Here is a 27,135-nt window from a genome sequence, read left to right as displayed (position 1 = left end):
TTCTAAAAACACTCAATTATGCAAACAGGTTTCTGTAAACTTCCCTAATTTAGCTACGTTCAAGATACAAGTTTGAATTTTGCCTGCTCAATGAAGCAGTAAATACCACAACCTACCATCATGGAAGAAAAACTAGAACTCCGTAACAAACTATATAGTAAGCAATCTAGACTGGAAATGGACGCCACCAAGCGATGACATTTGGCTACATGACTAACTTTGCCTCCGATTTATGCAGACTGTACAATTATACAAATTTCAAGTACAGTTTAGAAACCAGTCTCTTGTATATTAGCAATGCAGAATTTTAATAGCAGTAAAAAAATAGCCATGGAAAATGTGTATTGAATAAGAAGTTAGTCACACATAGCTTTATACACAACTATATAATCCACAACATGGTGTCCTCTCAACTTTACACCTCAAACCTAAATTTCATATGAAAGCTACTTGCAATGGACTTCACCTCCAGATGTGTTTAGAACCTCAGTCGCGCACAATGCGCCCATGCACAATCCAACTATATTTATGCACCTCTTCATAACTCCCATTTATATCAATAGAATTAACCAAAAACTTCTCAGTGGATACCAGGGAAACTGTATGTTTAGCTTTAGCCGGATCATTCCACTTTTTTAAAAAAAGTATTTTGGCTAGCAGTCTGGGTTACAGAAACTGTTTAATGTAAAATTATCAGAGAAGCATCCTCCAATACCTAGTCCTGACTGGCAAGTGAACACTCATTTGCCCTCCAAGGTGACTTTTATTACTGGCGATGGAAGCTTGCTTGAAGAAGGCACAGCAATGAAGAGCTTGTCTGGAATAAGCAACCAAATGTGTAGGTTTTCATCATGTTTAAAAGTTGAAACAAACCATGGCCAAACTACATATTCCACTTTTATAAAAGTTAGTTTAACATTTATTTTACATCTAGGTTTCCACAGTTATGTGGAGACAAGGAATTAGGATGCACAGAACTATAAGCAGTGCCAGAAGTGGATCTAGAAGTCACAGAAGCACAAACTGATCATACAAGGCTAGAAAATGCTGAGCTATAGACAGGGATGGAGACAAAATCATGAGTGTAGGAAGAGAAAGGGGGAAAGATACCTTATTACCAACAAGATCAAGAATGAGTGGCACAAGACAGTGCTTCTCAAAACAAAACAAAAAACCCAGTAGCAATGACTTTATTCACTCGTTTTAGCCACCAGAAATGAAAAGTGACCACTGCAACAAAAATGTTCATTAATGTTATGTGGCAGCGTGGTAGTCCTTTGATGGATAGCAAACATCCCACATAGAAAAGTCACTTCAACACAACCTCATGACAATTCCCACATCAAAACAGTACTTTATTTTGCAATTTTTGCCTCATTACTCCCACATAAAGATCTTTCAGCTGTCAAGTGTACACGGTGAAGAAATGCTTCTCAGTCAACAAGCTGGGTGCATCTGGACGTGTCTCTGATACACCAGTACATATATCAGCTGGGCCCCAAGTTCATATTTGAACTCTTGGCTCCCAGTACCTTGTGTAGCACACTAAAGTCTACACTACTAGATTAGCTTATTAGTTCTGCTTACTCCAGGGCTGATTAATGTGTCAACCTGAAAACAGACCAAGTATTATAACTGAACATGGCAAAAAGGTTCACTCTAACTTCACATCATTATTTGATGTCAAACAATGAGGCAAATCCCAAAAAGTATATACAAAAACCACCTTTGCTTTTACAAAAGATTTTGTTTCCCATATTGATTAATCCAGGCAGCTAACTCATTGGTTTATGTAACTTTATTGAAGAAAATAAAATCAATTACTAGGAGAGCTATTAGTTGATCATTCATCCATTGACAACTTGCATCATTTATTCAGTGCTATATTAAACTGTTGTGGAAGATAGATTAACTAATAGCTCCAAGCATCCTAACAAAATTTAAATGAGAGTTACAAAAATGTTCTGAGACCCTATTTTGGAATACAAGAGATGTTGGACTTCCAATTTCCATTCTCTGTAGAACAAGAACTGGTCATTCCTTTATTGACATGCATAAGATACATCACGTGTTCTGTTCTGCTGAATTGTACCAATTCTCCAGCCATACCAGTTATGAGCACAAGTATGTCATGAAACCTCAGTCTCTAACACTGGAAGGATTTAAAACAAGATGGATGATGCTACAGCAATGTTATTTCCTGTGATGTGAGCAAACTGAACATCCATCTCCCTCCCTTTGGGCGATATCTTCAGTAGAACTGTTAGAGCAGTGAGGAATGATTTCAATCTCATAACCAAGTTAGAGTGAAGACATTGGCCACAACACACATGCTCCATTTAAAGAATTCTGAATCTTGGGCAATTGTTCTTGTATAACTACTTTACAGATTCTAAAAAGCAGTTATTGTCCAAAGCTGGAAGAGCTAAAATCTTCTCAGATGAGCATGTGCATGAATGGATAGAGGTAAATAAAAAAAAAAAAAGATGAGGTCTGATAGGGGAGCAGCCGGATAAGAAAATCAAAAAGGAACAGTAATTTAAAGTTTATTCCAGCTATAATGCAGGTTATTCTGATTTAAGGTAGCATCACATGGCATACTTCTGAGTCCATTCCCGAGATATTCTGTTGTACCTGTAAGAGGAAAACATGTTAAGCAAAATCAGCCAAACTACAATCAGCAAAAAAATATTCCATACATTAGAGTCTCCTTCAGCTTCCCAGGAACATGCTAATTTATACTACTTTTCGCAAAAAAACAAAAACCCAACAACTATGTCGTCCTATGAAACCTAGAAAGTCAAACTTTCGATCCAACAGGCAGAAGACTCAAAATATAGTGCAGTAGTTGCTAACTTAATATGAAGAAACTACTTGACATTACTGATACAACACAGCAGCTCCGCCTAGTTTAACCTGTGTAGAAATTCTTGATCTTTTATCTCTAAACAAAGCAGCCAACGTTATCCAGAAATGAAAATAGGAGAAATTGGAATTCTAAACATACAAAATCCCTTTCTATGCTTCCATTTTCCTTAACTGTCCCAAACAAACCACTCCAAATAGCACAAACAAGAAGTAAAACTAACATTAACGCCAGACAGACTGCCTTAAAATATCCCCATCCAGGCGCACTACTAACTTTTGGTGTTGTTCTTGATCACTAACCTAAATTTTAAGAGACACTGGGCAAAGCACACATGCCATTTTTTAAATCTCATGTGTAAAACATATTACTGCATGTTAGAAAATCACATCTTAATGTGCAAGTACAGGTGGATGTTCGGTTGTGTTATGACAAGTAATGCAAAATTCCAAACTCTGACAAACAGCACAATCAAGTCATGAAGTCCTTTAGCCAGCCTCCCTCTCAAAAAGCAGGGATGTTGAGAGAACTGTGCAGGAGCTCTACTGTGATTGAACCAGATCTATATTTACATGCTCAGTTATTATGTTAGTGCCTACTTATACATGCCTAGTAACTTTTCTACTTCATGAGCTCTGAATTTCACTTACTTAACAGTTTATATTAGATGACCAAAGCCATCATCTTGGAAGTAGTGCCAAAAATACCTACCAGATAAAGCAGCAGTTGCAGAACCAAGAAAAACAACAACTAGAAAACCTTGTTTTATGTTTGGCTCTACTTGTTTAGCCATGCAGAAATAGGCCTCTCACACTGAATACCGATCAAGCTGTTAAGCTTTGTATTTCAGTAACTGTAACAATCTTTTATTTGTTAGTTAAATCCAGTGCCTTAAGCATGCTGCACTCAAGTGCTGAAGTCCCAACATCATTAACGCACCATGAAGTGCAGATAGTCTTACCCTACAGCATAGCGTATTTCTCTGTCCACTCTCTTGCTAACCTATTGTACCTAATTGGATAAGTATATTTAGTAAGAAAGACGAGCGAATAGATTCTTTAAGTCTACCTGGAAGCAGTTCTAGAACTAATGGGAAATTTGAGGCAACCACAGTTAAATCCAGAACAGAAGGCAATAGTTAAGAGCCATGGAAGTATCAGATAAGTTTGCACTCCCTCCGCCCTCCCTCAAATTCAAAACCTTGTGTGCTGTTTTTAAACTGTTCCATAACAATCAAACAACAGAAATAAGTATTTTGGCCAGGGTTAGGGTCTAACTTCAGTTTTAGCACTGTCCTGGAGCCTTCTGTATTTAAAAGAAAAAAACAGAGCATTTTAACCCAAGTCAGTCCCCAATTTGAAAAGAGCAAAAGAAACTCAATTTTCTAACCACATCTCTTCACTAAGGCAATCTTTCCAAGGAAGCTATACTTACTTGTCTCTGTCTGTTTTATAGATACGTGCAATCTCTGGCACTAGGGGATCATCTGGATTTGGGTCACATAGCAGTGAACAAATGGATAACAGTACTGCAACAAAAGAGTAGCATTTATGGTGAAAATCCGAAAAGGACTATGAAATACTTCATCGAAAGACAAGCTAATTATCTCCCACTGCATGTGCATGTATGATCAGGCTCATATACTTTATTAAAAAGGTTGCCTAAAGGGTGTGACCACGTTCATTACAATCAGGGATGCTTAGATGGGGTACTACTATACAAGGCCTAGACCCCGTTTTCTTTTCTTTCCTTTGAAATCTTCATCCCATGTAGCATGAATGTTAAACAAAACATTTAGGTAACATGTGAAGCAATCTCAAAGATAAAATTCAGATACCCCCTTTCAGTGTTTTACAGTCAAAGTGTCAAGCCAGACCCATGACAGACATTTTGAAACCTTTTGGCGGAGTCTTCCCCAGTGTGGTTCACTCAATTTTTTCTCTAGATACAGAAAATGGAGGTTCATTTGTGAATTTAAAACCTCCATCTAACCCTGAAGAGGCAATACAAATTGCCATGTGACACTAAGCATTTGCAAAACTTAAGCAAATTTGTGCCCTCCTTTACAAGTGGGGCAGAGGGCCCAATAAAATCCTGCTGGCACCCCTGGTTGCAATGACAACTGAACGCTCATTTAAAAGCTTTATACACATGAATGCTGCAAATTGCAGAACACAAACTTCATCCTAGATTTTAATAGCTTGAGCCATATTGTCTACATTCCTCTCTGCCTATGGACAACACTGTATAAACACATAGGCATGGCATGTATTAATCAAAGTTCATGTATAATGCTTACTGCTCCTTAGCCAAAATCACAATTCTCTACAGAAGTGCTCCTGTAACTAAATCACTCTGATGACTTTCTAGGAAGTCTCGCTTATCAGTACAAGGAGACATATCAAAAAAGAAAGCAATCACATATGTGATGGTAACTGCCTGAATATTCTGACTGTAAATACATGAAAGTGTCCTTCAACTCCAGCATCACTACATCAAAATCTTACATTTTAATATGCTACAAAGTTGGCATATTATTTAGGCTAGATTTTTTCTCTTGCCAGTTCTAAATCAGTATTTTAAATAGCACCTAAGTTTTACATATACTGCAAATTTTAATAATCATGGTCAGAACAATGAAGTCAAAATAACACTCAAATATCAACCAAAGATACACTGGGAGAGGTAGAAGCCATACATTCAGATATGCCTCTTTCCCACAATGGGAGTAAAAAATACAAGCTGTTTCATTAACCCATTGACAACATTTTTGTGAAATACTTCCCTTACCTTTAGAAATAGTTAAAGCAGGAGACCACTGTGACCTTAGAATGTCGAGACAAATGCTGCCATTACTGTTAATATTTGGATGATAAATTCTTGTTGTAAATGCAACCTAGAAGAAATGTATATCAATCTGCAGTTAGCACACATGTCCTTTTGTTCTGGTTAAAGGTGCTGGTTGTCAGAGTATTTAGAGTACACACTATTTATTTAAACATGCCATTGAGGGAATTGCTCACATGTTAGGTACTCTTTCCCCACTCAAGTATTTTACTGTTTTCACTTATTTATACAAGATCAATCAATATTTTTTTTAAACCTACATAAGCACTAAATGTGATGTGACCTGTGGTACTTAACCTAAAAACACCAAAGTTCAAATTACGTGGTGTTTATGTGTGCATTATTGTAAATATTCAGAGTTTATGCATGTGAGGGGGCACATTTACAGCAAGCTATTAGTGAAATAAATGCCATTTTATATATTCACATCTAAAGTATTCTAGTCAGCTACTTCCATATTTTATCTTGCCAACTTCTTAGGAAATGTGGTGAATGTATGCCCACTATGATAAAAAGATTAGGACATTACCCAATTTTTAATCTGGGGCATTTTTTGTGAATTAAAGCAAAGCAAAATGAGTTTCTGCTTGTATAATGGAACTTTACTTTCCTCTCCTCCCCACCTCAGCCCTCTGCACACTCCCCAAATATGCTCCAGGAGGTCACCCAGAAAGCCAGGGCACTCTTGTTAATTATATAAATTTTCTCCATAAACTCACAGGACAAGCTTTTTTGCCAGCAGTATCCCACTCACATCATTGCCTAGCACTGTCTGGGGGTAACAGTAATACTGTACTTGACAGATTCAAGAGAATTACAGAAACATTAGTAAGACGTCTGCTGTGCAACACATGGAACTGCTGTTCTGAACTAAGAATTGAATTACCTTTGGAGACAAATTTAGTTGTATGGTTCATGATTTGGTTTTACAAAGATTATCACCAGTCAACATTATGGAAGTAGTCTGAAGGCACTGTCAATAATTTCTGAACAAAACACTTCATATAATCACTTGAATCCAACTTAGATCCATACATATAACCAGTGCTTTTTTTTCTTTAAAAAATGTTTAGGGGTACTCTCACTTTCCTACTCATATTGAAATACTGCCCCCTCAATGAGGTCAAACTTAGATTCACAAAATGTTTAGGGGTATGCGTACCCCTGCATCCCCCCAGAAAAAAGCATGACGGACAGTTATAGAATTGAATCAGAAATTATTTGATTTCTGGAATCTTTTGAACACAGTTCATCTATTAGATGCAATTCAATCCAAACCTGAGTAAGATTAGCATGCAAACCAGTTATTTAATGGAATAAACTAGCTGCCAAGGCTTTTCTATTAGAGATCACACAAGCACTGGAAGCAAATATAGCCACAAAAATACTTGTTTCTTAGACAGTGGCCTATAATTCACAAGCCCAGAGAGGTTCACTATTTTAGAAGCAAAAGACTCTTCCAAATTTATGCTTACCTTGGGTGGTTTGAAGGGGTAGTCTGTAGGAAAGTGAATTGTCAGGAAAAAAACACCACCTTGATATGGACTGTCATTCTGTCAGAAGGAAATTCAGAGCCAAGTTATAATTTTTAGCAGGACCCATAGAGAGTACAGAATAGCAAAGCACAGCAACAGTAGACTGTGCTCAAAGATTAAATATTAGCTTAACTATAAGCAAAGCCATCTTTCAGTTTAACCAAGCACTGCATATGGCAATACAGTCTTATAAAAAGATAAGATATGGAAATCCCCATGAATATTCTTCCATGTCTATTGACAAGTAACTAGAGAAACAGTCTTTTGCATTACAACACTCCTTTCAGTCACTAAATGAAACCTTTTTTTATTCTTAAACTTTACGTTTAGGCAATTTAAATCTTGCTGACAGTCCTGTTTTATCTGCTTGCTTATTATGCAGTTTTGATGTTAAAATATTGTTATTGGTATTTTGAGTTGTATAAAGCACTGGTCTTTAACTGATCTGAGGTGGGTTGGAAGAGATACACTACCACCATGCAAGTAAAAGTTTAAGAAAACAAATGCATGTTTATATTAGAAATGGGCTCTGGGTCTGAAAAGGTTGAAGATACAGTGTAAACTATTCAGAGACTGATCTGGTGGCAGTGGTATAGAAATATTTTAATAAAACAAATCTCTATTGTGTACAATTTGAGAAAGAGGTCTATAAATATTCTCTACTTTCAGGACAAATACTGGTACCCTCCTTAGCCTCCCAAGAGAAGCAGAAAAATATCTGTACCGAGATAAATTAGTTGGCCCAATAAAATGTACTATAACCTCCCTACTAATACACCTTTCAAAACAGATATGAGAGTGGCCTTAGAGTTTCAAACACTTCTATTTTAAATCATTGTTCAGAAAGTTGAAATACTTACAGGGCCCATAATTGTGGCTTGCCAATGAAACACTGAGAAGAGGGAGGGGAAAAAGAAAAAAATCAGTATTTCTTTAGGGAAAAGAGCATATAGACAGACATAGAGCAAGTCACATTGGTTTATTAGATTTAAACTTAGTTTGTCAGTTACTTACTGTCATCTCCAACAGGGCCTGCAGAACACTGAGCTGGTGGGTCACGAGCCAAGTCACTAAGTTCCTATAAAGAGAAATATTACCTTTAGAGCACATCCTATATAGAGTTCATTTCTGCCCCTCCCGAAAGGTCATAGAAAGAGGATCTTATATTCTGACCATTTCAAATTTAATTCCATACCAAATTACTGTTACAGAGTGACACAAAACAGGTACCATGTTCTCTTAAAGAATTAATGGACAAAGGGTTCAGAGGTTGTGAACATTTACAGCTAACTTGTTTGGTACTCATGAGTCAGGAGAAGCAAGACAAAAAAGCTCATTCCTTACTAAGAATAGCTTGTTAGCGTACTTTCATGCAAGCAAGCCATAAAGAATGGGATGCGAAAGCATCCCTCGACATGTAGCTGCACTCGATACATACACAGTGTAAAGCAAAGGTGGTATTAATACACTGCAGGTAGGCATTGCTATCAACCTTCATCAGTTAAGAATGTGATGAACAAAGTCAAGATTTTCAGCGACGTTATTACAACCTCCTGACACCTAGCCAAGTTTCCCTTTTGCCCATGCATTCCTCCAATCTATACTAAACTTCAGGAGGAGTTGAGCCTTTATTTGGAAGCCTTTTAAGCAATCTTAGTTCATGACTGCACTGCAAGAATACAGCGTGGTCCACTAACTGCAACATGAACTTTCAGAAGTTATTCCTAGCTTAGGAGGAGGAGGAGGAGGAGGAGTTTGGATTTGATATCCCGCCTTTCACTCCCTTTTTAAGGAGTCTCAAAGTGGCTCACAATCTCCTTTTCCCTTCCTGCCCCACAACAAACACTCTGTGAGGTGAGTGAGGCTGAGAGACTTCAGAGAAGTGTGACTGGCCCAAGGTCACCCAGCAGCTGCATGTGGAGGAGCGGGGAAGTGAACCTGGTTCCCCAGATCACAAGACTACTGCTCTTAACCACTACACCACACTGGCTCTCCTAGCTTAAGTTTTTCCAACGCACACTAGCAAGTTAGCATGACACTTTCAAGTATTTACATTCATCTTTATGTATATACCTACAATTCTTGAGTGTTCACTGTATTTGTGCACTATAATTGTTGCCACAGAAAGTAATATGTTATATTAATGGAGCAAGTCACTAACACTTTGTTGTAGAAACACACAATCAACTTCTACCATACACGGGCACTTCAACCTCTACAGTGGTACCTTGGGTTACATACACTTCAGGTTACATACGCTTCAGGTTACAGACTCCGCTAACCCAGAAATAGTACCTCAGATTAATAACTTTGCTTCAGGATGAGAACAGAAATTGTGCTCCGGTGGTGCGGCGGCAGCGGGAGGCCCCATTAGCTAAAGTGGTGCTTCAGGTTAAGAACAGTTTCAGGTTAAGAACGGACCTTCGGAACAAATTAAGTACTTAACCCGAGGTACCACTGTATTTGAAATGAAGGAAATAAGTCCCTGCCTTAATATTCTCCATTTTGCTATATTTTCAGAGGTTTGTACGCTTTCAGAGTAAAGCAAGCATTTACTGTGCGGAAGCATCCCATGACATGCAATATAATTTAGCTTCCTTCTCAGAAGGAAACATAGCATAACCACTCAGAGAAATGGCATACAGCAGAATTAAAGTCTGACCACAGATAACAACTTCACAACACAATACAGTGGTACCTTGGTTTGCATATGATTTGGATTACAAACACATCAAACCCAGAAGTGCATGTCCCGGTTTGCAACCTTTTTTTTTAATTACAAACTTTTTTTTTGGATCATGGACAATTTTTTCTTTTTGAGGCCCCATTGGTGAAAGCGTACCTTGGATTGCAACCTGTTTTGGTTTACAAATGGACCTCTGGAACGGATTATGGTTGTCCACTTGCAGTTGCAGGTTCCCAATCTGGGGCTGCTTCTGGATCCTTTGTAACTGAAGGCACTTCCAGCCACTGAAACTACTATGGCAACTATGGCCATTCCTGGACTGGGAAAGCCTGGCCACAGTAGTTCATGCATTGGTTTCTTCAAGACTGGATTATCACAATGCACTCTATGTGGCGCTTCCCTTGTACTTGATCCAGAAGCTGCAATTAGTGCATAATGCTGCAGCACAACTGTTGACAGGAGTTAGACGCTGCCAGAGACCTGCACTGGTTGCAGATTTGCTACCAGGCCAAGTTCATGGTGTGACATTATTATATAAAGGCCTTAACACCTTGGGACCAGTTTATCTGCAAGATCACCTTACCTCATTTATGCTCACTTAACAGCTTCGAACTGTAGAACTGGTAAAGTTATTGTTGCCACATAATACTCATTCCACATTTGTGAGAAATCAGTCTTTTAGTGTGGCAGAAGTGGAACTCCCTGCCTAATGACATCAGTCAAGAGCCTTCACAGTAGTCTTTTTGGCACCTGCTCAAAACATGTTTAGACAAGCCTACCCAGAGATGTAGAATGTTTACATGTGTTTTAATCTGCTTTTACCTTACCACTGTTTTTGATTATTGTTTGAATGCTTTAAATAGCTATTTTCCCCATTTTATTCTTTTTCCCCCTAGACCGCTTTCAGGGTGCATTTTTTCTTACAGTCAAGTGGTATATTAAAAGTGCATGAAATAAAGTAAGAACTAGCAGACTTTGAGGGATGTGTGCTACAAATTAACCTACCTACACCTTTATGAGTCATCAACACTGCACAAGCAGAAGGCAGTTCATGCAACCAACCTATCCCTTCACCTACTCCTCCCTACAGTCCCCTATGCTCCCAAATAGTGCTCTCAAATAAAAGTTGTTTTGTTCTGCCCATTTTGCACAACGTCCCTCTCCTATGGCAGGTCTACACAACAGGGCACAACATGTTCATTAGTTCTCTGCCAACTTTCTGGAGAGCTTGTTTTGGGATGGGAAGATATAGGGATAGGGAATATCCATTGTGTGGAGCTGTCTTTTGTTTACATAATGGCTCCCATCTGCATGCCATGCTAAGCCAATCCATGACCTAGTGTGCAAGCAAATACATACATACATACAGGTAACCAGGATGCTTAATTGTGCCCTTCAGCAATGCCCTTGGGGCTGCTTGTAATAAAAGAGAGGCACTTTTTTAAAATTACATTTTCTGCCTGTTAACAAAATGACAGAGTGGTGACTAGGCAAGCCTCGCTGGAAAGAATAGCTTCAAAGGGGACATCCACAACCAAAAGGCCCTCACCCCAGTCACCACCTGCCTCGCTTCCCAAGGACCTTACGTCACAGAACTCAATTCACATCCAGTTACATTTGGGAGCAAGCAAAGATAGACCTAAGTTAGTCACATTCATAAACCTCATTGAGACTATGTCTGGATGCTTTACCTGAGATTCCTGCATTGAAGAGGGTTGGACTAGATGACCCTTGGTTCCCTTCCAACTCGAAGATTCTATGATTCTAAGTACCCAAACTCCAGGCCATAAACTGCTTTTCAAAAAGGTAAGCAACAGCACTTTGAATTGAGACTGTAAATGAAAGCCAACATAGCTATTTTGGAATGCACGTGGCATGTTCCCTAGGATGAGACCTAGTTAGAAGTCTAGCAGCTACATTGTGAGCCAACTGAAAAGAAATCTCATATATAGTGCAAAGCAACTATAAGCTAACTGTAGGCTATGAGAGCATGAATTACAAAAGCAAGGCCAAATCTGCCCAGGATTTAGCTGGCGCACCAGCCACAATGAAGATAGGTGATACAAACCACAGAGGCAAGCCCCCAGTGACAAAGCTGGAACAGTTAACACCCCTGAATTGTAAATTTGGTCCTTCAGAGAAAATGCAACTGTGTCCAAGTTGTTTGTGCCTAGGCAGAAAAACCACCTATCAACAGCACCACCATCTTGTTATGACTGAGCTCTGGGTGGATGGCCCTCATCCATCACCAGACAGTGGATTCAATACTTCCACCACCTCACATCAAAGTGCACCTTCAGGAATTAAATTACACCCTTCAGGACTTAGCTGTGCAATTAGGAGAGGAACTACAACAACATGCCGTCTCTGAAGCCAGGTAACAGATATTGTTTTGGAAAGGCTGATGGCGATGGCATCAGAGGCCAACATGCAGTTCAGGAAAATTATCAGGGTTTCACTCCAACTCTCATTATCCCAACACAGTTATCCATCAGGGCAATTAAGTGTGTCAGAACAAGACTGAAAGGGATCCAGATCATTCTCATTCAGAAGAGTCACCGCCAGCTTGAGGACCTTGCTCAAAAAAAGGATATTTGCAATATGCTAATCACATGCATCTGATGAAATACAACTTTTGTAAAGTTTCCGAGAGAAACAATTTCCCAATCGTAGATGAGATATACACTCACCTTATACGTATATAATGCAGCTTACACAAAAACACAGAACAACCCAACCCAAGAGCAAGCAAAACACTCTTATGATGCTGAGCGACATGCCTTCACATATCAAACTGCCTTTGCAGTTCTCAGGCAAGCAGTTTTTCCAGTTTTCAAGGACAGAAGAAGCACCGAAAGGCACACAAAATTGGATCCGAGTCATGGTATTGGTTTCCTGCAGATTGCCATTTACTGGACAGTTTGTTTTATGCAGGAAAAACTTAAAACATCTGCCCAATCCATATCCTTTAAAACTAGTTCTACCAATCTTTCTCTCCAGAACTCTTTATTAATGAAAGTCAAAATAGTTTGCACTACTTTAATGTCCACTGGTTTCATACACCAGAGGAAAATCCCAATTGGCATAACGTCTCAATAATTAATAATAATTAATAATAATATTTCTATACTACCCTTCAACTGTAGATCTCAGGGCGGGTCACAACATAAGATAAAAACACAATATACATTAGAAAAACAGGAACAAAAAAAAAAAACCCCAAACAAATAATCCCCCCCCCATTTAAAAGTGTCTATGATGTTAATGGTGCATAAAGATGCACAGTTTAATGAATGCAGCAGCCAAACCTCCATGGGGAGAGCATTCCACAAACAGGTAGCCGCTGCAGAAATAGCCCATTCTTGTGTTGTCACCCTCCTGACCTTTTTGGGGGAGGCACACAAAGAAAGGCCCCCATATTATGATCGCAGGGTCCAGGTAGGTTCATATAAAGAGAGGCAGTCCTTGAGGTATTGAGGTCCTGAGCCGTTTATGGGTTTATAGGTCAAATCCAGCACTTTGAAGTGGGCTTGGAAACTAATCTGCAGCCAGTGCAGTAGGGCAAGGATCAGTGAATAATGCTCAAACTGTCTTGCTCCAGTGAGCAATCTGGCTACTAAATTCTGCACCAAAATATGCTTTGAAGAAAGCTCTATTATCGCTTTATATTATTACCAATGTACTTGTTGATAGAGTTGAGGAAAGCTAATCTAACCAGGAAAGAAACATGCTCCTAATCTAGACTAGTTAACCCAGTGGTTCTCAACCTGTGGGTCCCCAATGTTGTTGGACTTCAACTCCCATCATCCCTGAGCTCTGGTCTTGCTAGCTAGGGGTGATGGGAGTTGTAGTTCAGCAACATCTGGGGACCCACAGGTTGAGAAAGGCTGAGTTAACCCATTTCTGGATGCCCCAACAAATTATTTAATGACAAATACCCCATTAAGTGAAAAGTAAAAGCATAAAGGGAACACAATGTTGATAACAAAAACCAGCCTTTAATTTAGCACTTGCCTAACGTGTAACAGCAATACATTCAAGTAAAGACACATGTGTGTATACCCTCCATGGCACCGCCTTAAACCCTATGTTTCACCCCTAGATAAGCACCCACTTCCAAGGGCACATGTACACAGGAGCTAAAAAAGCAACCAGGTGGCGATGAAGTGCTGTAGGCAAGCAAATTAGAGAATAAGCGACCTGTTATTAGCAATTACAATGCTGCATTAATAGCATGGTTTTTTAAGATCCCCCCCCCCCATTCCTAGCTTTACTATTTCACATCACTGTTTGGCATTTTGAAGAGGCTCACTTTGCTATTAGGTAGTAGCAGTGGTCAACACCAAAAGCTGTCTGTAGAAAAAGAAACACACTACTTTGATTGGCAGGAGTTAAGAATCCCTGCTTCCAGTCTTGCTTGTGAACAACTGAGTCAATTCTGCCTTCAGTAATATGGAGAACATAAGGCAGGTGTCCTACTGCTACAACTTCTGCCCTAGACACAGGCTCCTCCATGGGAACACCACTAGTATCATAGTACTGAGATTTCTAATAACATTTTGAACCAGAATGTCAGCCCTGGCAAAGACATTTGAACTATGTATGTCAACATGCTCCTTCCATTATATTCTATTCAAGCCTCTATGAATCACATTCCCTTCTGAAAATTTCATGCCAGAAAGCATGTGCTTGCATTATGGAGGGCTAGAATATAGGTAGGCAAACTAAGGCCAAATCGCCTTCTAAATCCAGCCTGCGGCAGACGGTCTGGGGATCAGCGTGTTTTTAAAGGAGTAGAATGTGTGCTTTTATTTGAAAATGTATGTCTGAGTTATTTGTAGGGCATAGAAATTCGTTCATTTTTAAAATATATATATATAGTCCAGCCCCCCACAAGGTCTGAGGGACAATGGACCGGCCCCCTGCTGAAAAGGTTTGCTGACCCCTCAGCTAGAAGATGCTTTCCAAGACACATTTTGAACACGTCTGTCAGCAGTATGATTGCTTCCGAAAGATCCTCCCTCCCATCAATTAAAAAAAAACCCTTCACTTAGGATTTGCTATTCTGAAACCCTGCAGATGCTGTTTCTCAAAATTTGAGGTCTCCTTCTATACTTACTCCATCTTCTGACCCACTCCTCCAAACCCAAATTGTTTGTTCCACAGGTGGGCAGATAGAGATCCTTGTACACAAATATCCTGTGTCCATATAAACTACTGCTGCCTGCAAAATCTGTGGACTGAGATACTAATCCTAACACTAGCATTAGAAAAAGCAACTGACCCCAGCCCACCATCTCTGCTCTAGAAACTATGTACAGGCAAAACAGAACAAATCATTGGCTCTCCCTTGAAGAGTGGGGCAACGAGGGTTCAGTCCCACAGAATCCAATGTGGTCCAGTGAAGGTCCTCTGCCAGGGAGCCTTAAATCCATCCAAACCTTAGATAGTACAGGAGACACTGACCACCTCCATAAATATCTTATTCCTTCCAGAAACTATGTGATGCATTCCTGGCTTAGAGACTGGTAAATGCAGTTTGAGAACCAGTGCTGCAGATAATTCAGTCCTTCTACCTTGTTTTCTATAATACAAAAATGGTACAACCACCTTGTACTAATGCTTTACTGTGGTAAAAACTGGATCATAGGCTACAGAAGTTGCAACAGCAATAATGATAGCAGAACGTTGGCGATCAGCAGTTCTCTCTACCTTGAATAATTACAACCTAAGATAATATCAACTGTAATTACCTCTAGATGACACTATTCCACTAAGTGAACTCACAACTTTGGTGCATGGCTTGCACATGAACTGAGCTTCCGATTGCTTATGTTTAGTTCATTTCCCATTATGATTTTGCTCAAGTGACAGAGGAAGAAAGGGGAAATGGTGCTCTTGCTATGCCTAGATTGAAAGAAACAAGTGGTAACTAAATCTACTGCTGCTTGCATTACAAAACAACTTAGGAGCAGGAAAAACTAGACTTGGATGAGTCTGCATTAACTAAACCTCCAAGTAGCAATTAGCAACAGGGAAGTCCAGAATATTTATAAAACTGTCTTATATGAAATCCAGCCATCTAGGCCTGGTAGTGCAATTCCTAGTCCTGCTATCAGTGATTCTTTTAATGGAAATACTGAACCTAGTACCTGTGTGCACTCTGCCTCAGCTTTTTTTGAGTAGTGAACAGCAAAACTAGTGCACTGTATTTCACCCACACATACCAAATACCAGGATCACTTCCAAAGCATATACATAGGTTTTTAAGAAAATGTGAAAAACATGGAACTTCTTGCAAAGACATGGTACTGAACTGCTATATAATACACTGGTCAGAGTTTCTAAATTTGCTTTGTAAGATTGCACCCCAGGAGAGAATCATGGTTTTGTTTGTTGAAAGAAAGTTGCACTCATTTAGGACTGCTGGCTCTCAATTCGGTTTTATGGGTATTGGTTAATACAAATTTGGTTTAGAAGTTATGTATATTCTGCCATCTATCTATCCAAGCAACTGTAAGGACTCTTTCAGATACTCCAGGTGACTTGTTTGGAAACACACTAGGAGGTATTGGTCAAGTATTATTGATCATCAAAATCTATTTTATCATTACAGCTTTGTTACAAGCCAGACTAGTGTGTTTTTAGAACTTTTACTATTAGGTTAGGTAACTGGTGAACTGGTGAATACTGACAACAGTATAAATAACTCCATTAGTTACTATTTACTAGTTTCACTGGAGGCCACATGACTGCTCTCTCAAAAGATTTACTCATTCAATTATCCTCAAGAGCCACTAGGATTGTTGCCTCTTTAGATGACTCCGGATTAGTTTATTCCACCCCATAGTTCTGTGGTTCTCAAATTGTAGGACAAGTCTTCATGGTGGGGCACAACACACCTGGAGGGATAGAATCTTGAACCTGGCTATGACCTAGGTGGCATGAATGTCCTGTTGTAGAGAAGTCACACTGGATTAGTGGAGGAGAGTCACTGCTTGTTTCCAGCATATGATCAGAGCGATTCTGTCCTCTTTTGTAAAGGGTGTGTTGGGGCACCAGTCCAACATCCTTCCTTGCAGCAGGTGGTGTACTGTGTGTGATCTGTACAAAAGGATCTCTACACACTTATAGACTAGAGAAGTTGAACATTTTGAAAATGTTTCTGGCCTCAAACTGAGAACTTTCACAATAGGATTTTACCCACTTAAATGAAATAAGGAATTAGTTTCTTCTAGGCAGCTTAGTTGAAAGGAACTTATAGGAAACAATACCAAATGTAAAGTAGGAAGTTTTGCCAATTAATGGAGAAAAATTCACTCATTTATAAAAGAAGATTTAATGGAGTGTGTTGAAGTCATACTACTGAATGTTCTTTTGAAGCCTTGCAAAAGTTACTTGAGAAAGCAAAGCATTTAAGGCTTAGGCATGTATGTCTACATGATTATCTGAAATTAGAACCCACAGTCAAAAGCAGCTTGAAGTGTTCCAACCACATTTCCTTGTTCAGCAATCTAGATCAGGAACACACTTTATTCTACATATGCTTCTCTTTTTGAGTAAAGAGCTTTTACTCAATGTTACAAATTTGTTACTTATGCATACAAGGCCCTCCAACCCAAACACTGTGCAAAATTAACATTGTATGAGTTTAGCTATAGTTTGAAGCTGGTATAGTAGATAACACCAACATTTTAGGTTCTGTATCTTTTCATAGCAAATGGAAAATTTAACTATTAGCACTAAACCTGCTCCATGATCTCCTGGCAAGATTCACACATTTCTGTGCTATATTCAAAATTCCTTTAGGGACTATGATTATCACAGCCATCCTCCCAACTGGGAGAAACTGGGGGCTAATTTATGTCATTCTCTACTTTAGGGGACAAGTACTCAGAGGTACAGCATGACCCTGATGAGCTCCAGCTCTCCCCGCCTTCCCCCGAGCAATCCTGGTGCTAAACTTGACCAAACCATTCATAAAAGGCACAGATTCCTGGCAGCTAACTCAAATTTGTGGCACCCAAGGTCAAACTAAATTTGTCAGCCCCTTATCAGGTTTAATTTCCAGTGAAAAAAGAAATACAAACCTATTTTTTTAACAGTACTGAAGAAGAAGCATCAGCCTTGGGAAGCTTTTAGAAACGAGTGTAGGCAAGCAGATAGCAAAATTGTAAAGCAGCCTTCCCTGATATAGTGCCCTTCTGAAGTTTCAGGCTGTAACTGCCACCAGCCCTCACCATTTGTGATGCTGGATAGAGCTGATGGATATCACCTAGAGGGCATTTTGTTGGGAAAGGCTACTCTAGAGAGCCACCGTCAAACTGCAAGTCTTTACCGAGCTAGATGGATCAATGGTCTGACTTAACCCAAGGAAGCTTTCCTACGTTCATATAGTTGTGGTTGTCTGTATCCCCACTGCACCACCCTGAGAACATTTTGCAATGTTTAGTTCTAAACTATGGATCTATGAAGCATATTGAGAGAATTAAAAGGGCTATAAAGCACACCTATCAGTATTGTGCACAGGTTTAAACTATAATGTATCACACAGCCAAGACCAGGTCCTTTTTTAGACTCTTGAGGGGCCCAGGGACTGAACATTTTTTGTGTGGTCCCCTCCATAAGAATACTTGCTGAAAGAACAGAATAAACATGTAATCCTTTCCAAAACCATCCATATTTGATACCAGAGGTGCCTGATCTTATTTGATTTTAATTCGATTTTAAACTGTATTTCAGTCAATTGCTGAATTTTATGTATTCATGTGTTTATATTTTGATGTTAGCCTCCCTGAGCCCAGTTATGGCTGGGGAGGGTGGGATATAAATAAAATTATATATTATTATTATGTTAAGATTCTCTCTCCCTCTTGTGTGTGTGTGATTCACTTTCTATGCATGGCACTCCTTCAGTCTATGGAATGACCTGAGGAGATACAGAGCCTATGAGTGTGCTTTCTGAGACAAGAGGAACTGGTAAATACCGTATTTTTCGCTCTGTAAAATGCACCTAGTTTTTAGAGGAAAACACAAAAAAACAAAAAATATTGTGAACGAAACTGGATGTATGATTTTTGTGGTTCATGCTGTGCCCACAGACATGTGATTTGACGGTGAGTTTGGGGTAGCCCAATGCAAAAATCCTGAGAATCCATGTGGATCTGTGCTTTGTAACCACGTTTTTGCGCCATTGCGGCCCCAGGCAACAGTGGGTGCGTGTTTTCTTTGGTGCAGGCTGTAGCCATGGACATGCTATGTGATCTGATGGTGAATTTGGGATGACCCAATGCAAAAATCCCGAGGATCCATGGGCTTTTACCTCCCCCCTCCCAGGCAGCCTCCTTTATCGCGAGCATCCATTATCTCCCTCCCTGATCAACTGCTTCCTTTCAACACTCCCTTCCCTCATTTACCTTAGTATCTTTTCCTTAGCTGGAGCAGTTTTTTGCTCCTTCTTTTCTTCTAATTTCTCTCCTCATTGCTTTAGTCTCCCTGTCTCCTCTCCTTGCAAGTTTGCTGTCTTTACCTCCCCCCTCCCAGGCAGCCTCCTTTGTTGCTAGCACCCCTTATCTCGTTCCCGATCACTTGCTGATCAGCAGCTTTGTTTCAACACCCACTTCCCTCTCCCCCCCCCCAAAAAAAAGAGCATGATCTGCTTTTTTGCCCCTGGGCAATTCGGCTCCAGGGACCACGCATTCGCTCCATAAGACGCACAGACATTTCCCCTTACTTTTTAGGAAGAAAAAAGTGCGTCTTATGGAGTGAAAAATATTGTATGTTTCTTCACTGCTTCTTCTTGAAGTCTTGGCTTTCTTTTGACAGCCACACTTTCAGAGTGCTGTAAATACACTGTGGACTCACTTTGGTACCTGCCAATGATAGTATCTAAAGTGTAATGTCTACAAAACAAGGCAGGAAGATAATCAAACTCCCTTTGCTATTACTCTTCTATATCCTAATCTGGATGCCGACAAAAGAAGTAGGGCAGCTCAGTTGTTTGTCTTCAGACACTCAGGTCTGAAGAAGCAGCTGCTGCTGGCCAAGAAGAACCCAAGCAGAATCGGTGTCAGAAGGAATTGACGCCAGAGTTGATTTAGAATAATCTTTCTCCAATCAGGCCTAAGCATTTGACTTCTCCCAGCAAAGACAGAAAAAAATGAACAGGGGAACAATTGCTATCATCATTAATAGTAGACTCGTTCACATGTTGCATTAAACCAGAGTTAAATTCATTCCTCCTGCTGCACCACCAACCGGAAATAAGCCAAAGTGCAGCTTGTAATACCATCTGAACCTAAATAATGAGCAGTATATAGTACATTTGGAGAAACAAACCACAGAATATGGCTTGTTTCCCAGTGGTGCAGCAGGATTAAACCAACAATTCTGTGTGTTCATATTAAATTATACTTTGTCTTTAACTATGGTTTAGTGTGTTGTGAAAACTCACCCAAATATGTGAGATAACCTATTCCACTTCTAAAACAATAAGTTATTGCAGAGTCCCCTACTAAATGGGTTTCTAATGAGTGATTAATTTAGTTAACTCATGCCAAAAGGTCATTACAGCCCTACAGTGGAGTTTGTTTGGGACTTTTCTCATATTTATGGAGCTCAATTGCTCCATAAAAATTGGCAGCAATTATTATCAATGTTTATGTGCTCCCACCTCAAGGGCATGTTATCCCCCCACCCCGCCACAGGATATGACTAAGGCAGCAATAAGCTGCAGTAAGACCTTGCTAAGTTTTGCGGGCATCCAGACATTGAAGCAAAACTAAGCAGACGTGAAATTTAAGAATTACCCTGTTAAAGGTACAGATAGGTAGCCGTGTTGGTCTGCCATGGTCAAAACAAAATAAAAAATTCCTTCCAGTAGCACCTTAAAGACCAACTGAGTTAGTTCTAGGTATGAGCTTTCGTGTGCATGCACACTTCTTCAGTTAAAGGTATAAAGGGTAAAGGTAAAGGTACCCCTGACCATTAGGTCTAGTCGTGACCGACTCTGGGGTTGCGGCGCTCATCTCACTTTATTGGCTGAGGGAGCCGGCGTACAGCTTCCGGGTCATGTGGCCAGCATGGCTAAGCCGCTTCTGGCAAACCAGAGCAGCGCACGGAAACGCCATTTACCTTCCCACCAGAGCGGTACCCATTTATCTACTTGCACTTTAACATGCTTTCGAACTGCTAGGTTGGCAGGAGCAGGGACTGAGCAACGGGAGCTCACCCTGTCACGGGGGTTCGAACCGCCAACCTTCTGATCGGCAAGTCCTAGGCTCTGTGGTTTAACCCACAGCACCACGCACGTCCCTTTTGTTAAAGGTATAAACGCATACAAATTAACTTGTGCCATCTCACACTGCAGGTGAAGAGCTGCATGTCTGATTAGGCGGTATTCACAGGGGCATCACCAAACAAGAGAATACTCCGAGAAATGTAGGCTAAAAGACCTTTCCAATACCATCAGCAGAGTGGTTTGATGTAAGGCATGCATTCAAACATGCAATAACCAATTGAAGACTGAATTGATAAACTGCCAGGCATTTTGTACCATTTGTGTAGGCAACCCCTAAGTCTAACATCACTGGAAATTAGTATCATGAAAGATAGAAGAAATAAGGCAGTTAAACAATTGCCAAAATAGCCCAGAGTATGTTTTTGTGACATTTTTGGGTGGCTGTACCCGAAGACAAAGGAAAACAAAGTAAACCTAGCATCATGCAATGTTGACAGAAAAGCAGATGGTAGAGTAAGACAAAGAATGAAGACATTCTGAATGCAGCGTAACAATTGCCAGTTAAGCACACCCTGATCTTAAAACTTATTTATTAGAGAGCAAAAATTCAGATGGTCTCAAATGACTAATAGTGGCCTTAAAGGAACAACATTCTACAAAATAATTGCCACCTTTTTTTTTTACAATGGATTTGAAAAGCAAAAGATGAGTATGATAAATATATGAATGCTACTAAGCTTCAAAATTAGTTTTCTCCCTCCATGATTTAACCAATTTATAGGAAGAATAGTCAGAACAGGATCTAGACTTCATCCCACCACTTATAACACACACTTAAATGTGGACTAACCCCCTCCCCCATAACCTGCATATGCTATTCAGAAACGACATTTTCCTGAACAAAATATTAATAATACCATCTTGCTCACCCAAGCTGAATATCCATGGCTACTAAAGTTCCAGACCTTGGGATATTTTAAAAACAGATATCCCACAGGAACAAAAACAAAAATCTCAATGGGATATACATTTTAAGTGTCTCCAACTACAAAAACAAGAAAAAGCATTTCTGCATCAGTCATTAAGGGGATGAAGATGTGAATGATCTGCACATGTAAAAGTCCTGCAACTGATAAATTACAGAATTAAAATTCAAGAGAATAATGGAAGCAAATAAAAGGTGATAATGGGAAAATTAAATAGTAAGAAATGTTTAATTATCAAGAACAGACAGAACTGGCTAAACATTGCATGGTGTAGCAACTAGACCATTGGTGTATAACTGGGGAAACCAGGTTATTATTAATCAATTAAATTTGTATACTGCACTCCATCCATAGAGGTACAAATATCCACTCATACATAAAAGTTCACTGAATGACCTTGGGCAGTGACTCCCTCTCAATAATAATAATTTAATTTTTATTATTTATATGCCGCCCATCTGACTGGATTGCCCCAGCCACTCTGGGAGACTTCCAACAAAATATTAAGAGACAAAAAAAACCCCTCAAACATTAAAAACCTACCTGTACAGGGCTGCCTTCAGATGTCTCCTAAAAGTCAGATATGTGTTTATTTCCTTGACTAATTTTGGTAACCTAAGCTACAAAAAAGGGGCTGCTGGGAGGATGGGGAACAGAAGAGAAAGAACCACCTACACTACCTTGAGCTCCTCTGGAGGAGGGTTACACAAAATGGAATTGTCAAGGAACTTTTAGCAATGTTAAAGGAAGCGGGAATTGGAAGCACGGTAGTCAGCTGGTAATTTAAGAACCAGTTAATGATAGACGTTTATCATGAATGTGCGGAAGCTATGGCCCACCATGTTAGAATTCAAATACCATCAACCCCAACCAGTATCACCAACGGTGAGGGATTATGCAAGTTGAAATCCATCAAATGTTAGAAGGCCACTGGATCCTCCCTGCATCCTGCGCACCACCACCACTAGGTTTAAGATACTGGCTAGTTCTGTTTTACTCAAATTACACAAAAGGCCTCAGTGGTTTTCATTCCACAGGGCTGATTATTTAAATAATATTTTCTTCCACAACACAACTTTTTGAGGGGTCAAACAACACAAGGGGGGGAAATCTAGTGCATAAAAAAGCTCCCATAACAGTGCCAAACTCAAGTCCTTAAACTGGGTTAAGAAGAACATGAGCAAATTCCCAAATGTACTTCATGAACAGTGCTTTTAAAAAATTGAATCTCTTTCCACACTGAAGCTTCAATAGATTTACATTTAGTAAATTTTATAAAGCCTTAGCCTACCAATGTGTAGCTTGCCTCTAGAATTGCATCAATTTAATAAACATATAAAGCTAGCAATGAATGAGTAAACAAGCATCTTGGCAAAAGATATTGTAGTTCAAGATGAAGATATGCCAATTAAATGTAAGTCTACATGAACTCATGGCTCTTCAGGCAAATATGAAAGCTGTCCTACAATACTTTCATTGCATATTATGGCTGCACCAGAACAGTTAAGGAAAACAGCAGAAAATGTGTACTTCAAATTGTAGGACTAGTAAGGGGCCTTTAGGCAGATTAAAATTGAAAATGTTATGCAAAGTTACTACTTGAAGCTAGAACAGAACTGTAAGTTCACAGTGGTCACTGCCTAGTTTAAGGTCTCCTTTAAGATCATTAACATTTTGATTTTTTGCTTGGTCTACAATACTTATCTTGAGCTTGTGTTTGGTCTAGGTAATTTTGTGTAGTTACATGACATGATAAACATGATGTTTTCCCACAATGTTATGTCAAATAATCAAAATGCATATTTATTCAATCACACCCTAGGAGGACTAGGTGAAAAAGGGACATCAATTTTCATGAGTGATTCATAAGGAGTTCTAGAACAGTACACGTGCATTGATTTCAGCCAACACTGGGCAAGGTTAAATTATCAGTGTTATTTCTATTGAAGTGCTCAGTGTCCCAACTCTAGAGTATAGACTTTGGCTCCTGAAAGCATTCTTATCCAGAGAACCTGAATTTCAATAGCTAACCTGCCACTCAATGTGATACTTTAACATGCCTTCAGAAAAACAGGTAAGAGAATACCATAGATTCAATATCCATCTTGCCATGGACTTTCTAGAGTCCACTTCCTGTTTAATTCTTTGAATTCTAAGGCATTTACACACACATTACTAATAAGCACTTGAGAGTCGGGCTGCTAAACGTTTTGCCTCTATATGTTGTTGACAAAACTAATTAAAGCTGGGTGACTCCCTTAAGAGTTGTTATTCTCTACTGCAGGGGAAACAAGTTCGAGAGCAAGCTTACCAGAAGCTGTTATTAAGATTTTATTTAATACTAATTCTGTCCAAACACACCAGTGAGCGCAGAGGGCAAGATGTGGGGCTGTGCTTTTGTGTAGCAGCGACGACGTCAGCAAATACACTGCTGGCAAAAAGGAGCCTCACACTGTTAATATAAATGGCTCAGCTTCTTAATTCATAACCAAGGAGGAGGATAGAAAACCTCTTCCAACGCGATCCCAAGACCCAAGGAGTTTGTAGGACTTCCAACACAGCGGACCCCCCCGTCGGTTTGCAAAGAGAGAGAAAAGAAACCCAAAAACGTCATCAGTGAAACCAGGCGGGTGACGACGTTACCTAAGCCGCACCCTCTGCTGCTGCTGCTGCTGCCACCACCAGCGAACCTTCTTCCCCTCGGAATACGGGCTGACTTCCTCCACCACGACACTCGTTTCAAATTAGCTCGTTACTCCACCCTCCTTCTAGATTGTGCAAGAACGAAATTCTCGATGCATCACACAGCCGCCGCCACATACTTCCGCCCCTTGTCAAGAGCGCAGGCAAAAGCCGTGTATTCCGCATTTAACACCCAACCCCCTTCCCCCCCCCCATAGAAGAGAGAAAGGGGAAAATTCAAAGAAAAAAGGGAGGGGGCGAGCAGACGGGGAATCCGAAGAGGACACGCTCGGTCGGCAGCTGCAGCGGCCGAGAATGTGGATGTGCGTGTGTCAGTCATGTTATTGCCGAAAGCTGGCGAGAGAGAGAGAGAGAAAGAGATCCCAGGGAAGCGCCTGAACTAGGCAAACCCGCCGCCGCCGCCGCCATCTTACAATGCGGGAAAGAAGTTCCCGGCCAGAACAGAGGAGCTGGCTGACGGGGAGGCGGATTTCACACAGATGTAGAGACACACACACACACAAATACACACACAGACACACGGTGGTGGTGCTGAGGGGGAATCGTTTCTGCCCCCTTTTCTTTTCTCCGCCCGAAGCCGGGTGGGCAAATTGGGCTTTGTCATGACAATGCCTCCCCGGTCCGGAGCTTCCTGGCAGCGAGGGGCCGAAGCTGACACGGAGCGAGCGGGGTCGAGCCCCTCGCGGACCCCCGAAGGCCTCGGGGAAGAGCCAGGGCCCGGCGGGGACGGGAGACCCGTTCCCCCCCCCCGCAGCCTGTCCCACCCGTCCCCGCCGCGGAGGGCTTTCTGGAGGCCGGCCGAGGCAGACCCCGCCTGGGCGCCCCCCGCTCACCTTGTTGATGCGTTTCAGCGCCATCCTTTCTCCTGCGCTGTGGGGGCGAGTGTCGCTGTGGTGGTGGGTGGTGGTGGTGGTGGCCGCCGCGGCCGGGGGTTGCTCTAGCTGCTCCTCCTCCTCCTACGCCGCCGCCGCCTCGTCGTCGTCGTCGCCGCCGCCGGGCCCTGTCTGCGCCGCCGCTGCCGCACTCCCTCCCTGCGGGTGGGGGATGGAGCCTCTCGCTCACTCGCTGCCTGCGCTTCTCCTTCCTCCGGAAACAGCCGGGGGCGCCCGCCCGCACCGAACACCAGCCGCGACGTCACCGGCCGAGCCGCCTCCTCTCGCTGCGGCGGATCCCCCGTCAGGCAAGAAGGAAACCGAAGGTGCTGCGAGCGACCTGGCCGAGAGGAGAGTGGGGAGGAGAGCGACAGTGGAGCTCAGGCGCCACCGCCGCCGATGGCGAGGCCAAGGAAAGGGGCGGGACTAGATATAGGCCCCGCCTCCTCCCCCTCTTTCGCTGCCGCCGCCGCCGCCCTCCCTCCTGGGGGCGAAGGCGGGCTCACGGCGAAAAGCCGCGTGAGGCCACGCCCCCTAGGGCGATTCCGATTGGATGAGGCCGGCAACGCTTAACTGCCGGCAGCGCGCGCATTCGGGGAGGAAAATGGCAGGCGGTGGGGGGGGGGGAGAGGAAAGGGAGAGCGAAAGCCGTGAGGCTCGGCGCATGCGCGCTGCCGGGTGTTTGTTTCTCCGTCCCCTCCTCCACAGTTAAGCGAGAAGGGCAAAAACGAAGTGTCGTGAGTCGACGTCTCGCGAGATGAGAAGCGCGTGTCCGGGGCCCTCAATAATAATATAAAAAAATTCGCGTTCGGCTCCTGTCAGGAGGCGATGAAAAGCGCGCGCGCTGGAATCCTGGTCTCTTTTTTATTTAATTAAAAAATAATAAGAATTGTGAAATACCCTCCCACGGCGCAACAAGAAGGGTCGATAGGCCCTTACAGTACAGCGCTTGACTGTGCCGCAGTTCGAATCCCGGATATAGCGCGAGCGATAAATATTTATTTATTTATTTCTCTAGCTATCTCTTTATTTATTTATATCCACTTTAGGGATCGCGCATTCGCCAAATGGCCGTCGCGACCGGATCTTTTTTTTTATCAAGAGAGCGAGGCCCCCACGTATCCCTCCGCACAGCTGGCAGGGAGGGAAGGAGAAGCAGGTTGTCGAATCTCGCCTTCTCTTTCTTGCTCGCCCCCCTCCCAAACCACCACCAAAAATAAATAAACCCACAACAGTTATCCTGTATGGGCAATATGAGGGGCAGCCTTTCAACGGGCGGGTAATAATAAATGGTGATGGTGATGAACCTTCAAGCACGTTTACTTGGGAGAAAACCCCACCGGGACACGTTTCTTCCTTGTGTGTTCAGGATACGAAGCCTGGCCAGGATCAAGGCGGCCT

The 27,135-nt window shown here is 41.4% G+C and overlaps 1 protein-coding gene across 3 annotated transcripts; it reads right to left on the bottom strand.

The window, feature by feature from the left end:
- Window positions 1-1,153: 1,153 nt before the first annotated feature.
- Window positions 1,154-26,221, bottom strand: UBE2D3 (ubiquitin conjugating enzyme E2 D3). Of its 3 annotated transcripts, none has more exons than XM_081877420.1 (8): window positions 25,696-26,221; window positions 8,263-8,326; window positions 8,109-8,140; window positions 7,189-7,266; window positions 5,657-5,762; window positions 4,301-4,394; window positions 3,806-3,877; window positions 1,154-2,634 (listed from the first exon to the last, which is right to left on the bottom strand). In XM_081877420.1, the coding sequence occupies exons 1-7, from the start codon at window positions 25,717-25,719 to the stop codon at window positions 3,829-3,831; spliced, it is 447 nt and encodes a 148-aa protein (XP_081733546.1). In that variant the 5' UTR covers window positions 25,720-26,221; the 3' UTR covers window positions 1,154-2,634; window positions 3,806-3,828. The 3 variants fall into 3 exon arrangements, with proteins under 3 accessions (XP_081733546.1, XP_081733545.1, XP_081733547.1); XM_081877419.1 differs by having other exon boundaries at window positions 3,828-3,877; window positions 25,696-26,219; XM_081877421.1 differs by lacking the exon at window positions 3,806-3,877 and having other exon boundaries at window positions 25,696-26,213.
- Between the last annotated feature and the right edge of the window lie 914 nt (window positions 26,222-27,135).

Source organism: Podarcis erhardii, assembly GCF_964252035.2.
Source record: "Podarcis erhardii genome assembly, chromosome: 9".
NCBI lineage: Eukaryota > Metazoa > Chordata > Lepidosauria > Squamata > Lacertidae > Podarcis > Podarcis erhardii.
Note: the sequence above shows the minus strand (reverse complement) of the source record. Positions and strands in the feature narration are given on the sequence as shown.